General features: G+C 43.8%; 1 protein-coding gene across 1 annotated transcript in view; it reads left to right on the top strand.

The window, feature by feature from the left end:
* Positions 1-18,230, top strand: part of MAN2A1 (mannosidase alpha class 2A member 1) — a gene marked incomplete in the record, with an annotated part of 1,886,421 nt that overhangs the window by 763,491 nt on the left and 1,104,700 nt on the right. The window contains 1 exon segment of the mRNA XM_044064270.1: positions 14,474-14,659. Coding sequence (XP_043920205.1) covers positions 14,474-14,659 — 186 coding nt within the window.

Genomic DNA, 18,230 nt, shown 5'->3' with positions numbered 1-18,230 from the left:
TGATAGACTCCTATCCAAGAAGACTGAATGCTGTAATTAAATCAAAAGGTGCTTCAACAAAGTATAAGTTTAAGGATGTGCACACTTATGCATCAGCTTATTGTATGTTTTTTTATTTTTTATAGTTATTCCTTAACAGATTTGTTTCTTTTTCAATTGAATTGTACAAGTTATAGGTCACATTAAAAGTGGGAAAAGTTTTGAAATGATTTATTGTGGTCTCATTATTTTATATCACAAAAACATGGCATTTTACCAGGGGTGTGTACATTTTTTAAATCCACTGTATATATTTTTTAGATTTATATACAGCTTTGTTTAGAATTTTTTCATTGTTGGATCTTTCCATTGTTGTGCGTGTGTATGCTGGTTTGTTTTGTGTGGATATGGCTGACCCCATACCTGCAGGTTTTAAAACATCTGTGACTTGTGGGCACAAGATTCCTCTCTCAAATGCCCACTCTTGAGTATGTGGTGTGCCTTGGAGATGCCCAGTTGGACTCTTTGGATTCAACCAACAAACCCTAACTGACAGAAGAAACTAATTAATCTTGAAGTGTCTCCTGCCTTCTACAACTTCTTCTTCTGCCACACAGTCCACTTCAGGGGCTCAAACCCCCTCCAAAAAACACAAAGATCGCAAGAGGTCCCGTCAATTGGGGGAACATCCTGCCAAGTCATCTAATTTGTCAGAGCTGACTACTTTGGCTCCCACAGTCATTCAGGCCTCCCCTCGGCATTGAAGCCAAAGTTTCTCCCCGGAGCCGTCATCCAGATCCAAGTTCCTTCTCCTGCAATAACCCAGACCAGTTTCCAGGTCTGCCTCGGTTCATAGGTAGGTACTAGGCTATCGGCCCAAGGGCCTAAGTAAGCCTAGCCAACAAGGTTCCCTGGCTTATGCCACCCAAGAAAGTAATTTTCCTGTGCCCCTGTCAAGCAGAGCCACCAAAGTGATCCCTGGGGTGTATTTCCTATTTCCCATCCACTTATCAAGATTTTTCTTGAAGAGTGCTAATGAGGAACTTTGCTTGACATAGATGGATAGCTTTTTCCAGAGCATGGGAAGTCTCTGGGACAGGAATCTATCCCTCCTGTTTATTGTGGTGACTAGGTTTAAGTCTCTAGGGCGTGTAGCTTGGAGGGATTGGGATTTCTTTAGGTGTAGCATGTCCAGCAGCTCTGGGTTTGACATAGCTTTATATGTTAGGCAGAGATCACCTTGGAGTAGGTGATATGCTATGGAGTAAAGCTGGAGTTTTTTGAGACTCAGTGTAGGGCATCTGTTTAAGGCCAGTAATCCTCTTTGTGAGGTACTTCTGTGGCCTTTCCAGCTGATGCAGATGTCGTGTGAGGTACATTCCAAAAGGGCCATATAATGGGTCTAATGAGTGTCTAGTAGAGAAGAACTATGACCTCTTTTTTCCTAGATGAGAACCCTTTTGTGATGAGGTGTGCCATGTAGAAGGATTTCCTGACTACTGTGGCGATATGATTATCAAAGGAGAGATTACTGTCCACCTTGGTCTCCAGGTCTCTTATCACACATTCGGCGTTAAGTAGACTGCAGCCTATGTCGTAGTTCATGGGTACAGAGTTTTTACCAAAGAGGATGACACTGCACTTTTTGGCATTGAGCTTGAGACCATGGCTCTGACATCAGGCATCTGTCTCAGTGAGGCCCTTCTGTAGGATGTCCACATCATTTGGGGACTCAACTATGGCTCCTAGTTTGCAGTCATCTGTGAACTTCATTAGCCAAAGGTCTTCTGTGTTAGCCTGTACTTCAGAGAAGTATATACCAAACAGGAGAGGTCCCAGGACTGAACCCTGTGGTACTCCACTTGTCACTGTTTGAAGTCAGATTTGGAGTCTGTAACTTTTACAGTGTGGGTTCTGTCAGTGAGCCAATTGGCAACCCATCTTGTGACATAGGGATTTATACCTAGTTTAGTGAGTTTAGCTATAATTCCAGAATAGGGGATGGTGTTGAAAGCCTTGGCGAGGTCAAGATAGGCTGTGTGAACCACCTTACCCTTGTCTACAGCTTTGGTGACTGCCTCAAAGAAGCCAGTCATATTCAGGAGGCATGATCTGCCTTTCACAAACCCGAACTGGGTATGGTTCAGAGTTTGGAGGTTACCAATGTCTTTGTTTGAGTTCCATGATGATACGTTCCATGGCCTTACAGACCAGGCTTTTCAGCCTAATAGGGCGATAGTTCCCGGGTTCAGTGGTGGCTCCCCTTTTGTGAAGTGGGATAACTGTTGCTGTGCTCCATTCACTGGGCATAAAGCCTGATGTGAGACTATGATTGAACATGATGCTTAGGTGGGGAGCCGTTGCTTCCTCTGCTAGGTTTTCTTTCAGTATTTCTGAAGCTGAGGTTATGATAGCATGATGACTGAATTTCTCAAGACACAAATCTAGCTGGGGATCTTGCCTGCTCCACTCCCCCTGGATCCATGAGCCATATTCTTTCCTTTACTCTTGTATCTATCCTTTTCCGGTCTGATCCCTGGTTTTGAAGATATCTGGTCTGAGCTGTCCTGGATTTGAGACATCTGAGCTGACCGGTACTGTTACCTCGACTCCAACAGTCTCCCAGACTTGCCCGGCTCCGACAGTTTCGGAACAGAGCGGTTCTGAGTCTCGTAGCTTTGGCATCATGTCCAAGGGGTTGATGTCAGCCATGAAGTTTTTGGAGCTCTCTCTTCCCTTGTGGCCTCTGCACTTTATAGCTCTGCTCTGACTCCTCACTCTGATCCTGGGGCAGTGGGGATTCGTGGGGCTTTCCTGTCGACAGCTTCAGCAGGGGTACTGTTGGTGTCTCGATCTCCCTCGGTATTCGAGGTGGTGGAGAGCATTCTGTCTGCATGCAGAAGAGTCTCGACTCTACCTGCTTCGGAGCCTGGCCCACCTCCAGCAGCCTTTGTGTCTGAGCCATCTGCTCAGTCTCCTTTGGGACAGTCTGTCTTGAATGATTCCAGACAATTTCCCTTTTGGAACACCCAGAGTCTTCCATCCACCCCCCCCCCCCCCGGAGCACCCCACTGAGGAGATCGCTCAGAAACACCAGTGCAGAAGGAGACACTTGAATTCTCTTTGGAATCCCTCACAGAGGACAACAATCTCAATGAAGGGGAAGGGTCTCCAGATCACCACCTGAGGATGTCTCCTTTGGAGACAACATGGAGATCCTATGCCAAAAGGGTGGTTGGTCTTTCCAAAGCCCTATACCAGAGGAATCAGTGTTTTTGGAAGCTTTTGGGTCAGGGCCATCTACTTAGGTATCTCCCCCTGCAGACCCCCTTACTGACCTTGTGTCGCGCATGGCATGGAAGGAACCAGACACAGTGGAACCAGTCTTAAGCAGCCTGATAAGATTATTAGCACCCCTTCTGATAGCCCCCATTGGACCACTACTGTTCCCGTCGAAGCCATGGTGGTAGCAGCAGCCACCAAAAGGAACTGGCCCAGCAGAGCTCCACCTTCCACCCCCCCCCCTAACAGAGAGTCTAGGGCTTTGGACAGGTTTGGTAAGCGGGTTTATGCTTCAGTGACTTTTGCATTACAAGCACTGAATTATTTGGCACATGTAACCAGACTACAGAGGAATTTGGTCAAGAAACTCTCTAGTTCTGTCCAAGGGTCCATATCTGCCAAGGAACAGAAGATATTTTTCTCTAGGATGGCCACCCTTCAGTCTATTTCTAACACGTTCATGAGTTTAATTTCTCATGCTGCAGAAGGTGCCTCATGGGTGGCCAGATCAGGCATTGCTACTAGATGACGTGCCTGGAAGTGGCTGTGTGATTTCTCAGAACCCTACAAGGCGTCCTTCACCAACGCCCCTTTTGATGAATTAACTCTTTATGGTCTAACGGTAAGAGACATTCTCTCCCAAAGTGAAAAGGACGAAAATAACTCGTCTCCCATCATAATCTGTTTCTCTATCCTACAGTAGACCTTTTTCAGGAACCAGCATGGAGGTAAGAAGTTGTGGTTCCGAAAAGCTCTAGGTCCTTTTCAAGATTCACAGGGAGACCTTCCTCCCAGGGGCAGAGGGGGAAATGGTTTTAATAGCAGATGCTGCCATTGTGCCAGAGGGGGTCCGATGAATCAAGGGTCTCGAGGTTCTTTCTCAGGCAGACCCAGTAAGCGATCCTGAGGGATTGCAAGACTGCTCGTCTATGGAGGCAGTCAGGAGACAATCGCCTTTACACCCAACAGCCTGGGAAGCCATCACAAAAGATCATTGGGTGTTACAAATTATATCTAGACTGTTCAATACCCTTTTTCCAGAAACCCTCTCCAAGCAGAACCTTCCTCGATGTTCCACCCAATCAGGGGTGACTGCAGCCTTAGAAATTTCAAAGCTGCTGTCAAAAAGAGTCATCCAAAGTGCCCCCCAGACCAGCTCGGTTCAGGCATCTACTCCAGATTGTTTTTAGTGCCCAAAAAGACAGGGGAACACATGCCCATTCTGGACCTTACGACCCTCAACAAATGGGTTGCCAATTCAAATTTCCAAGTAGTCATGAGTCAATCCATTCTGCCTTTCCTGTAGAAGGATGACTGGATTTGCTCTATAGGCCTTCAGTAATGCGTACTCTCACATCAAGATGAACAGGTGCTACAAGAAGGTTCCTCCACTTCTGGCTAGGAGCCAATCATTTTCAGTTCAGAGTACTCCCCTTTGATCTCACCATGGGCCCCAGGGTGTTCACCAAATACATGGCAGTAGTGGTAGCTCACATGAGACTGAAAGGTTCCAGGTGTTTCCATAGTTCCACAGTTGGCTCCTAACTGCTCCCTCCAGTCATAGACTCCAAAAGCCAGAGAATTCCTGTTTTACCTAGCCTCGACCTTGGGCATCTCCATCAATCTGAAAGTCTCAACTTTGACCGGTCCAAATTATAGACTTCAAAAGAGCCCTCCTGGGCACCATTTGTTCTTTAGCCTTTCTTCCTCTGGACAGAATTTCCACTATTGAGGTCTCATGTCAGACACGTCATGGACATTCCTTCTCTTCCAGCAAGTCTTGTTCTAAGGACTCTGGGGTCCATGGCAGCCCCAGTTACCCTGGTACTGGTAGCACACATTCACATGAGAGTACTTCAGTGGACCCTAGTGGTCCCTCCTTAACTGTCCGTTGAATTACCTGATCAGTATTTCCCAAGCATGCCAACCATCTCTTTTATGGTGGATCCAATCCGAGGACCTTCTTCAGGGCCGCCCATTCATCCATCCCCCTCCCAAGGCCACTGTGACCACAGACATGTCCCAGTTCCAGTGGGGGGCATTATCTGGGACAAACAGTCCAAGGCACATGGTCCTCCCAGAAGTCAACTTGCATATAAACGTTCTGGAGATGAGAGTGGTGCTTCTTGCGTTGGAAGCCCTTCATTCCTCTCTCCCCACAGGAACTGTTGCAATTCAGACTGACAACATATCAGTGGTCTGGTGTGTCAGCAAACCGGGAGGAACCAGGGCTTACCCCTTTTGTCGAGAGGCCATGAGGCTGAGGCAATGGGCAAATCTTTTCCAAACACTTTCTCATAGCAACTCACATTCCGGGGAAGTCAAACATCCTGGTAGCCAGGCGGCGCAGGACCATTCTGATGCTTTATGAGTGGTCTTTGAATCCTTCAGTGGCAAATATGGTCTTCCAGAGATGGGGTCATCCTTGCTGTAATCCTTTTGCATCTCCCTCCAACATCCAAGTGCAATGAGTTTTTTGCCCTCATCCCTCCTCAGGGGCAGTCACTGAGAGACACTCTAGTTAATGCCTGATCCCGCAGTCTACTTTATGCCTATCCTCCTCTTCCGTTCATTCTCAAATTTCTGCAAAAAGCTCAGAGGTTGAAGTGTCAAGTGATTCTCATCACTCCCTTTTGGCCCCAAGTTTGGTTTCCCTTCCTTTGGTCTCACCTGGTCTGTCAACCGTAGACTCTGGATCCATCTCCAGATCTGTTGTTCCATCTCTCAGGACTCTCCCATCTGGATATCCTGAACCTGAAATTAACTGCTTGGTTACTCCACTTCCAATGATGGCTAGAACTCCTGGGCTTTCTTCCCTAGTTAGAAAAATTTTGATTGCGACACACAAACCAACCACGAGGAAGTTGTACAACAGCAAGTGGAAGAGATTCTCCATTTGGGTTCATCAGAACAATCTGAACCATTTTACAGCTCTGGTTCCTGCTGTTTTTAGATTTTCTGGCTTCTGTTTTTCATAACGGACCTAGTTTTTCTACCGTGAAAGTGCATTTGGCGGCCATTTCCAATTTTCACATTGGGGAAAATTCCTTTTCTCTAGCCTCATCTACCTTGTGCAAGGCCTTTTTAAAAGGTAACTTTTTCCTGTGTCCTCCTGTCAAGGAACATATTGCCCCCTGGGTTCTCTCTCTGGTTTTGCAAGCCTTGGTCTCAACCCCTTTTCAAGCCTTCAGCTAAGGTGGATTTAAAGTTTCTGACCTGGAAAACCATTTCTTGGTGGCCATTGCCTCATCAAAAAGAGTGCCTGAATTACAGGTTTTGTCTTGCGAGCCACCATATTTTATTTTTCACAAGGACAGAGTTACTTTACATACTAACCCTTATTTTCTGCCCGAGGTAACTTCTGAGGCTAACATAAACCAAGTTGTCAATCTGCCAATCTTCTTTCCTAACTTTCAAAACAGAGGAGAGTATCAACTTCATATGTTGGATGTACACAGACAGCTTTGCTTCTATTTGAATAGAACAAAACTTTTTAAAAAATCTGATCAGCTTTCTGTTTCCTTTTCTAAGGCCAAGTTGGTAAACCAGTTTCCAAGGTGATCCTGACTCATTGGATTACTGGTTGCATTAAGCTTGCTTACTCCGTAAGAGCCACCCCCTTACTGTGTCATATTAAGGCTCATTCAATGAGATCTGTTTCCACATCCTCAACATTCTGGTTGAAACTTCCCATTGATGAAATTTGGGCAGCCGCTACGTGGTCGAACCACCATACCATTATATTGCATTGCAAATGCACCAGTCCTTTAGCCTGGCACATCTCAGCTTGCCATACTCCTCTGCTGACATCCTTGCCTGCTCTCCTTGATTTACTAAGCTAACAAAAAAATAAAACTATTGTGATATGAAACTCTTGGTGTTCACTCTGTGGCTGATGTGGAGTAGAAATACCTTCTTTAGTGACCACTGTTTACAGGATTACATGAATTCAGTATCCACACCACTGAATCCTAATATGTGGATACCATTGCAAAGTAATTAATGTGTGACACACCAACACTGGCCCAGAAATCAAGGAGCCTCAATCCCCACCACTGGCAACAGTGAGGAATGTACATGCTGGGAGGGTGACAAGTGCACACACAGTACAATGCAATTTCCCTTAAAAGCACACAGAGACCACAGTCAGTCTGGGGCTGGTTTCTCCCTCTGTCTTCAGATCCCCAGTAATACTCCCCACTGACACAGCTAAAGAGTTGAGTCCTTAGCCAGGGTTCCAAGCCAAGTCCTCCAACACTCTCTCTGTCCAACCAGTGCTTCTTGTCCCTGCCCAAGTAGCTGACACACACACACATGCTTAAAGATATGTTTTACTCTCTCTCTCACACACACACACACACACACACACACACACACACACACACACACACACCTGGGAAAGGCTGCCACAGGTTTACTAGCTATCCCCCCTTTTGCCCAGCCTATAAGGTAGTTATCACTGTCACCAGAACTCCTTATCAGCTACTTTAAGGCCCTTAACAAAGGGTGTCCAATCCTACTTTGTAATGTTACTGTTAATCCAAATGGTAGCTTGACAGCAAGGCTATTAGGAGCGGGCCTGCACAGTGTCACCAAATAAACAACTTAAATGTCTCACAAATATCAGCCACAAAAATAGGTTTAAATATATTTAATAATAAAAGAACAATACAGTGCTAAATATGACTTCAGTGATATCAGAGTTCAGAATCACAGGAGACATTTAAAACAACATTGCAGGACAGTCTCAAATAAATACAGAAAACATCTAAACTAATCTTTACTATATTCCTTTCTGAATCTAAAAGAAATTACTGTACCTTAGTTAACTAACTTACAGCAAAGCAAGACAGATGTGGTGAGTGGATGTTTCCAGCTGATGCTGCCATGTCAAATACAAAATGCCCAGCCACTCTCTGAGAGAGTTCTTAAATTAATATCAAATGTTACTGCTGGTATACTTGCAGCATGACATCACTTGTTGTCACCTGACTTCATTTTCCAGGCTCAACAGCCATTGCTAGAAACTGCTAGCATTTAGCATCTTCCTGTGAAAATACATAGCCTTCAGATGTTTGCAACTGATGGAAGACATAAAACAATAAAACACTTGCAAGGCAATGCAGAAGGCTCGCTAGTTTTAGACCTCCTGTCTCCTTGCTGGATTGAAACTAGCTTTTATGGCGCAGTTGTAAAACAATTTAATTTCAACTCTTTTACTGAAGTTTTTCAAGTTAACCTTCTGTGTGCCAGTTCCCACTGTTGAAGCATACACATTTACACAATTACAATAGTTCATATACATTTCTGTTCTTTTCCAGTAGGGTACACTGTGTACATCTCCAACCTTAGTACTTTACAAACCCTTTTCACATGCACTTCTGTACCAGCAGTTTAATATACACGTAGCATACAGTTCTAATACATTTGTAACACAAGCATATGAATCATGTTGATATTCACAACTGACATACAGTTATTTACAAAATTCCAGATAGCTGGGCTGGCAGTGTCTCCTTCTGTCACACTTCTATATAAATCATATTCATATTCACAAATGACATATAATTATATAAAAAATTCCAGCGAACTGGGCTGGCAATATTTCCTTTCGTGACCCCCCCCCCCCCCCGAAGACTCAAGCTTGTTTTTCAAGTGACCCTTGATAAACGTTGCTTGAGAGGGATGGCTGTCTAGAAATACATTACTCCATACCTTGTTTTGAGATTCCAGCTGCTTTGGCATTGCTGACCCCAGAACAATGCTGCACTGGCCTGTCATATGCCTGCAACTCTAGGCTCCACCATAGTAATTTGGAATTTGGCTGGCTGGCTCCCTGTAGCCAAAGATCCCCTTCAGACTCTTCCTGCCTCCTATTGCCAATACTTAACACCAGGGCCTCCCTATCTTGGTAAGGTTTCATCATGTGAACATGGTACAGTTTATGCCCCTGCCTAGCCGTTCTACCATGTAGTTAACATCACTGACCTTCCTTACCACTTAGAAGGGTCCCTCCCAAGCTGCCTGCAGCTTGTGTCTGACAGGAATGAGAAACATAACCTGCTGCCCTACAGCATACTGTCTAGCTCAAGCATTCCTGTCATACCAGACCTTTTTTCTTCTGTTGGGCTTCTGCCAGGTTCTCATGGGCCAGGCCCATGAGTTCCGTGAGTCGTGTCCTGAGGTTTAGGACATATGCCACAACAGACTCCTTGTGGGGTATTCACACTCACCCTCGAATCAAATCTAGAGGTCTCCTCACCCTATGGCCATACAGCAACTCAAAGGGTGAAAAACCTGTGGATTCCTGCAGCACCTCTCTGTAAGCAGACAACAGATGTGGCAGATATTTACCCCAGTGCCTCTTAAACTGACTTGCAAATGCCCGTAGCATGGTCTTTAGTGTAGAGTTTAAACTCTCAACCTGACCATTAGTCTGGGGATGGTAGGGGGTGCACGTTAGTTGCTTCACCCCACAGTGCTTCTACAGACAAGCCAGCAGGTCTGACATAAAATTGGCACTTCTGTCAGTCTGTATTTCTTTTGGGAAGCTTACCCTGCTGAAAATCTCACATTTCCCACCTTTTCTGCCTCAGTGGAGGACAGAGCTACCGCCTCAGGGTATCTGGTAGCATAATATACTACCACTAGGGTATCCTTTTTCCATGTGGAACTTGAGGTACTCAGAAGCCCCACAATATCCATGGCTACCCTCTGAAATGGCTCCTCAATCACAGGCAAAGGCTTCAAAGGAGCTTTGACCTTGTCTACCTTTTGGCACTGCTTACAGGTCCTGTAGTACCCTGTTACATCTCTGGAAATCCCAGGCAAATAAAAGTTTTGTATAATATGTTTCTGTACGTTTTATGCCCATATCACCTGCAAAGGGAATATCATAGGATATGGCTAGAAGTGCCATATGGTAGGCTCTGGGCACTACCAGCTGCTGTATTTTCTCACCCTCTAGCCCTCCCTCAGCGGTTCACTTTCTGTACAATAACCCTTTGTCCCAGTATACAGATTCCCCTTTTCCTTGACAGTCAGGTGCCTCTCTGGCTACCTCCTTCAGGCCTTGTATTGTAGGGTCTGAGAAATGACCCTGTCTTAGCTCTCTCTTTGTAACCCTTCCTAGCTCCCCATTCCATATTAAGTCTGGTATTCTCTGACAGCGGTGCCTCACTGTCAACTTGGGTACTAGTACTCACCTCTGCCCTTGTGGTCACTCTGTCCAAGGAAACATCGGTACCCATAAGCAGTTGTGGCTCACCTTCAGTCTCACTGCTATAGGGTAGCTTCCTCTCTGAAGTAACCACCACACCAATCCTGGCTTCAAGTTTGTGGTCTGTCAGGGTCTCCCCCAGGCTACCAGACCCACATGCTTGTCTCCAAGTCTGACTGCGTGTCATGGCATGCACAGAAGGTACTGCATTATTAAAATCATTCCATGTCAGGGCATCTGTATGGATATCCTCAAACACACCTACTTGCTGGCTTCCTTTTCCACCCTCCCAGTCAAAGTGAACCCTACCCAAAGATATTTGGAATGGGGTCCCTCCTAAAGCTCTGACTGGAGTGGACTGCCCAAGCAAGAAGTGATCCTCTTTAACCATTGCAGGCTTCACAGTGGTTAGGTCAGAGGCTGCGTCTCTTAGCGGTGGCCTGTTTCCCATTTACTAAGATGGGGTATATAACCTCTTATGGTAGTTTGGTGCCCTTGTTGTCTCCAGGCAACTCACTGCTGGCATTCTGTCATTTCCACTTACTGGCTTTCCCACCTTTTGTTCCCCAGCTTGCCTCCATGGACATCTATATGCTACATGGCCCCACTGGTTGCATTTAAAACATTTAACCCTTGGTCCTGGATGTGTACCTGGACTAGTGGCTTCCCCTGCTACTTGCAGACTCTGTTTGGGCAGTTTAGACTGCCCACCATGGCTTCCCTTAGATCCATGAGCAGCACTGGGTATCCCTATCCTGATGATGCCCTCCTTGCTAGGTATAGGTCTCCCTTCTTCCCCATCTCATCTTCATATTGCATTGCCTATCTGCCAAACAGATTCTTATGTCCTCAGGCAAAGTGCTAAGGGCTTGTTCCCTCACCAAAAGGTCTGCCAGCCCTTCAAAAGTGCTGAACTGGCATCCACTCACCCACCTATGAAAATAAGTGCTTAGTTCAGCAATATATTCACACACAATTTTGTCTGGCTTGCGTCTATGCTCATGAAACTTTTTCCTATAAACTTCAGGTCTTAACTTAAAACACTCTAAAAGACAGTTTTTAACAGTACTATAATCTAAACGGTCAGCATGAGACAATTTAGAAGTAGCCGTTTCAGCTTTACCATGGAGTAGGGGGTCAGGAACTGTACCCAAAGCTCTTGGTCAACATTATACTGCTTGCATACCCTTTCAAACATATTAATGAAACTGTCAAAATTCCCCCCCCCCCCTGTAAATTGTGGAAGAAATTTACTGACTTTTGTTGCTTCGGTTACTTCCTTCCCCATTACCTCCATGACCCTGGCGAAGAGTCAGCATCTCCTTTTCATGTTACCTCTGGCTCTCATTTTCTTCAGCTTCCAGACATCTCAGTCTCTCTGCTGCTTTTAATTCCATTTGCTTCTCCTGCCGCAGTCTCTTTGCTGACTCCAGTTCCTAAGGTTTGGCCTCCAGTTCAAGTCTGTCTAACTCCAGACGGATTTTTAAGTTCTCTGTGGAAAGGTTGAACTGTCCATTTTCTGAGAGTTGTACATCTCTAAGGCCATTCTGGTTGTTCTGACTGCTGGTATGGGATGCAGCTGTGAGCAAAGCTGCAATAATTTCTGCTTTAGTCATGTTGGCATGCACCAGTCCGTTAGCCTGGTACATCTCAGCCAACTGGCTCCTTGTCAGCTTGCCATACTCCTTTGCTGACATCCTTCCCTGCCCTCCTTGACTGATTAAGCTAATAAAAAAAAAAAAAATATTGTGATATGAAACTCTGAGCATTCACTGCGTGGCTGATTGAGAGTGTCACAGTGAAATTTGTCACCAAATGTTTTTTTTTCCAGTTTGAGGTGACTATAAGTAAACATCCGGGGGGCTGCTAGGTTGTTGACTTTCTTGTTAAGAATGTATATACTTTGAGTGAAATTTATTTGTTATATTTAAGTTTGTATGCTTGTTTTTGAGAATTTTGTCCCCACTGCCTGTTAATTATCAAACCCCTCACACCAGTTGGGCCATATGCTGTTCCCCTGTCACTGGAGGGCAAGGGTTAACTGGGATGGGGCCATCAGTTAAGCAGCCATTATGAGTGGTTTTATTTTTTGCACTTAACAGTCCATATCCCCTACTTGAATTCATGCTTAAACTTGGGACGGTACAAGGCACAATGAGCATGCAGGTAAGGGCATATTGTGATGCAGACCCCTCTCGAGGCTTCTCTGTCCCCATTTAAAGCCAGTGTCCCTGTGTGATCTTAGAGCTTCCTTCAAGGATTTTCCACTGGAATGTGTGCCTGGATACGTGTCATGTCCCCCCCCCCCCCACACACACACCAAAAAAAAAAGGCAAGACAGCAGAGCCGATCACTCTTCCCTTCCCTCTTGCCAGCTCCGGCAGGTGCCTGTGTGGCTGTTTGAACTCTGGTTCCTTGGGTTGTAGTCAGAGTTTTTATCTGTCAACTCCATCAGAACTGGTTATTTTTAAGTAATTTTAATGGTAATCATTTGTAATATTGGAAGAACACTAACGCACCAAAAGATATGCTGTATTAAATTATTGCATAGCTTTTTAACTAGCAGTGGATAACAATACAGTATAATAAATAAATAATTGAAAATATTCTTTCATAGGATAAGAAACTTTCCTTTCTACATGTCCTCCATCTAGTTTTTGGCTATATGGCAGGTTATTATAACCAACTTTATTAAAGAAGAGGGGAATGGTTTATGTGTCATAGTACAGTTGTCTGGAGTGCTGGTATAACGGTAGATGCATGGCACCCTTTCTGTTTGGAGTCCCTTCCTCCTCCCCAACCTTTTTTTTTTTTTAGGCTGTGCATTTTTATTTTGTTTCTCTATTGTCTTGCTGTTTAGCTGTGTTAAATGGCAGCGTGTTTTTGGTATGAATGTTGAGATTATGATGGTACAGCATAGCAGGCTTGACACATAGGTAGAGCTAAGATTGAAAGTCTGTTATGAACCTCTGTCATGATGACACAGTGGCACAGCAGATAGTGTTGTCACTTCACAACAAGAGATTTTCTGGTTCAGTTCTCAGTTGAGGTGCCTTCTGTGTCATCAGCACAGCCTTCCTGTGTTCAAGTGGGTTTTCTCTAGGTGCTCAGGTTTCCTCTTACACTCTAAAGACATGCAGTAGGTGAAGTGGACACATTAAATTGGCCATGGTGTGAGTGTGCATGCAAATGTGTGGTATGGAAGAATTAGCTACTGCAGGGCTAGCCATCTGGTGGTGTGAACCTTGGCTCTAGATTTTTGCACTATTGAATTAACACCCTGACCCCATGTAGTCAATGGGGAAAAGGGGATTGTGGATGGAAGGATGGATGGATTTACACAGTAAAGTATATGTAGTGATAACCGGTGCATTATGCATATGTCTTTGGTTTGCATATTGTAAAAGAGTGGCATTATGAATATCCCACTAGATGCTAGGGAATAGCATTTGAAGTTTACTTTTTCTGTACAGTGGGGCTGAGATTGAAGAAATAAGGGGATTTGATCCCAGCAGCCTGGGTAAGTATTTACTCACTTCTCTTCACAGTGAGTGACATCAGAGGCAGCCAGTAGGAGGTTTTCACTAAGGAGATAAATACTGCCAGATTGGTAAGAGCTGGAAGGCATGTCTGCTTAACAAGAGCTTCTACCAATTTGCAGTATATTTCTGGAAAAACAGCAGTGATGTCAAACATCTGCTGTTCTGGTGAGTACCTCACACAACTGTACTTTTAACTGCAACCATCTAAAGCCACAACTTTAGCAAAAGATCCCTTGGCAGTTGTGAGTTGTTTAATTTAGTAATATGTAGTACAATAGGTAATAGCAGAAGACATTAATTAAGCTGCAGTGTAAGAATATGCAATGTAGTAAATTATCTGCAGAAATAAAATGGGATGAAAAGGTTCTATTTAAGCACTTGTATATAGAAATTCTCTTATGTTGTGTTATACCATATAAAACTTAATGTGATATTTTCTTTTTACATGCAGGGCCGCTGAAATTTTATATTCTTTCGCTCAGGTGCACTCACAAAGATCAAAGGATACTCATGTCTTCCCGTCCACTGGTAACTACAATCTCTTGGTTGAAGCAAGAAGAAACCTTGGCCTCTTTCAGCATCATGATGCAATTACAGGAACGTCTAAAGAATGGGTTGTTACAGACTATGGCACCAGGTAATATTTGCAGTCCTTTCTAATGTACATTCGTACATTTCAGAAACTGAGAAAAGTGTTATTGTATATTTTGACACTAGCTGGCTCAGTTATTATCCCCATTTTTGGTCCAGTTGCATTGCTGTACTTAAGGGCAGTATTCCTCCATATGAGCTGCTTAGTTAATTGAGTGACCCCCCCCCCCCTTACACACACACACACACACACACACACACACACACACACACACACACTCTCTCTCTCTCTCTCACACACACACACACTCTCTCTCACACACACACACACTCTCTCACACACACACACACTCTCTCACACACACACACACACACACACACACACACACACACACACACACACACACACACACACACACACACACACACACACACACACACACACACACACACACACACACACACACACACACACACACACACACACAGTAAACAAGTCTGCAGGTAGATAGATTAACTGTTGTATGAGAAGCAAAGTGTTGAGTGTTGCTCCCATCATCTTCCTTCAGAGCTGTTGCCCTAGGTATTCAGATTCTTCTCACGAGGGTTATTGGAGCTGTGAGTGCAGAGTTTCTGAGCAGATCATCTTTTTCTTGGAGTACTCCACAGTTTTTGACTATAAAGTTTCCATGTACGCCTTCTCCATCAACTTTCACATTTCCTCCCTTCTTTCTGTTTAGCTACTGTAACTTACACCGTATCACCTTATGGGAGGGCCCTGTCATTGCAGAGAAAGGTTGCCTTTGTAGAACTTGCTTTATTTGGATAGTTGGAAGATGAAAGGTAAGAGAAAGGCAAGCCATTTTGTGTTGCTGGCTTGTATTTTACTTTTTGCTAGCCCAGCCCCTCATATGGCAGCACATCTGATAAAGCAGAGGCCTACGACAGTATGAGCACAGGTGCACCTTTCCTTTTACCTGGCCAGGCTACAGTGTGAAGCACTACTTGGTAGGCTGCTGTGCTGGTGTGAGGCAAGCTCCCTGTCCTTTAACAGGTGGAGCTAGCACACTGATATGTCATTGCATTTCTATTCTGGGATGGATGTGCCAACAATGGTTATTTGACCCCATCCTTCCCCTGCTTAATCATTCAGCTCCTGGGGCAGGAATTGAACCTAGGCTGGCTAGGGTGTATTTAAGGCTTTCTGTATTTGCTGTGGAGCTGGCAGCATATCAACCTTAAAAGCTTCTGTAGGTTTTCTAGCACACATCAGAAAATGCTTTTAATTTCTGTTGTCTCAGAATGTAAAGAATTTGTCTTTAATGATCCTGCACCATTCTTCCTTAGTCTGTTGGAGCTTAAGGAGATGGCCATTTGCTAAGTTATCAGGAGATTTATCTGTAGCTTCATATTATAATTATTACAGTGATATCCCACCATCTAGCTCTACCTTAGTATCTTCAGTTACCCACAGAGGTAAATTGTTGAATGTTTAGGGTATGGATGTGCCGCTTATCCTTCATCATTGAATCATATTGGAAGTTTGGGTATTCCTTCTGAGGCTTATTTGTGTGGGAAGGATAAACTTCCCAAGTTAATGGGCTTGAAAGAAATGACATGCTTTAATACCCTGCACTTTCATTGGAAAAGTTCTCTCACATCTCTACTTATCTTCATGCATTCTCAATTTTTTTAACCAATCAAGTAGTTGGATTGTTGGCTTGATTGGTGTGTGCCTTTTGTAGCCTGGTATGGGTTGTAAGGGAAAAGCTACATTTATGGACATGTATAGTAGCTATTGATCTACCATATCTTTAGGAGCTGGAATGAAAATCATAGAGCCCAGAGAAGAAAAAAAAACACATGAACACAGGGAGAACATGTAGACTCCCCACAAACCACATCCAAAGGCCCAGATTGTATTTTAGATTATAGAGCTGTGAGGTAGCAACAATCACTACTGCAATATCATATTGTCAGTATGACTCTTAATTTCACTTGCTGCATTCTTGCAGATGTTATTTGCGTACTCACAATGCCTGTTAATTCTTAAGCATTTAATGATTAAATTGATTTCCTGTGCAGCCTTCTTTTCTGAATTGTTTGCCATTACTGTCTTTTACTGCTGAACATTGTACAGTACATGTAATGTTAATGTATGTTATTTGCTAGCATAGTCTTCTGGAGTACCAGTGTAGTCCAATGTTTGATGTTAACCTTATGTGTTTTAGTAACATTATTAGAGCCTGACACATTGCTGTTTGGTTGGATTATTAATTCCTTCTGCATTGATAGCTATGCATTGTGGGGCATGTTTGAATGTTATCTTGTTTCAGCCATTTATAAAAAAATAATTTTGTCCTGGTCATCCTGACTTTGCTCTAGGTTGTTTGCATGTTCAGCTTACTTTAAACACCTGCTTCAGGTACTCCATGTGGGCATGGGCTAAAGTGGAAAGATGGAGTTCCATTACTTTATCTGCCATTTTGGAGGTAGAGCTGTCATTCTCAGTAGAGAAAGGATCCCAGGGTGTGAAATGTCAGTTAATTTTTATTCAGCTTAACTGTGTCATGTACATTATGCATGTGTCTGCTTGCAGATGTCATATTTGTCATGCAACTTGACCAGTTGGCTAGTGTGTCATATAATTCCTTCCATCACCTTTGTTTATTTTACGTATGTAACATTATTCTATCATACTACTGATTTTCAAGTCTTTTATAGGTTCATATGTAAGTACTATGCTACCTGCTCTTGCAGGCCATTTTAAGCATAGCCAGTTTCCCTTTTTGTGTTCGAATTAACCTCTCCCATTTGGACAGTGATTGGCCTTAGTCATCCCATGGTCAGTAACCCGTAGTGATAAAAACTGGGAGCATGCCCTAGATAATTTGAGGGGGCCCATGCATGGCATAAAACATTTAAGCATGGCCTGCATTATTTCAGATTATTTTTTTCATCCTTGTTTCTTTAGGCATGCATAAACATCACAAGCTCTTGGGAAGGCTCACACATACTTCTGCTTTGTCATTGCTAAACTGTTCTTCCTGTCCTCCTGGCTTTTGGCATTGACCTGGTTAGTCAGTCTGCATCTAGTGTCCTGATTTATCTTCCATCTAGTGTTTATATTGGATTATGTTGCTTCAAGGTTAGTATGGTTCTCTATAGTTTGCAATGTAAAAGACTTCTTTCTTGACCAGTATGTGCAGAAGTCTATAAAGTAGGCAAACAGCAACAAGGAGAAAATCAGTCCCAGTGTAGAAAAAAGCAGGTTAAAAATACTTGAGAAACAACAATGGGACAACCACGGCAAAGCACGTATATTTAATAAACAATAAGCAGTAAACAGATAAGCGCTTTCGGAGATGCCTCCATCAGATCAATAGAAAAAATATAAAATCAGTCTGCATATAAATACACTTGAAAAACCAATTGCAGTAATTAAAACCTTTAACCAGTTAACGTATTCTAGCCTTTAAAACAGGTTTTAAAGGTGTAAAACCATTTAAGCCTGGTGGAACATCAGCTCTCAAACCAGCTGTCCAGTGGTTTTCATTAACTTCTGTGGCATTCTTTGTATCACCACTTCTAGGTGCAGGAGTGCAAATATCCAAAGC

This window comes from Protopterus annectens, chromosome 2.part2 (assembly GCF_019279795.1).
Source record: "Protopterus annectens isolate FY-2018-M chromosome 2.part2, PAN1.0, whole genome shotgun sequence".
Lineage (NCBI taxonomy): Eukaryota > Metazoa > Chordata > Ceratodontiformes > Protopteridae > Protopterus > Protopterus annectens.
The sequence above is the reverse complement of the archived record's forward strand: the minus strand, read 5'-3'. Positions and strand labels throughout refer to the sequence as shown.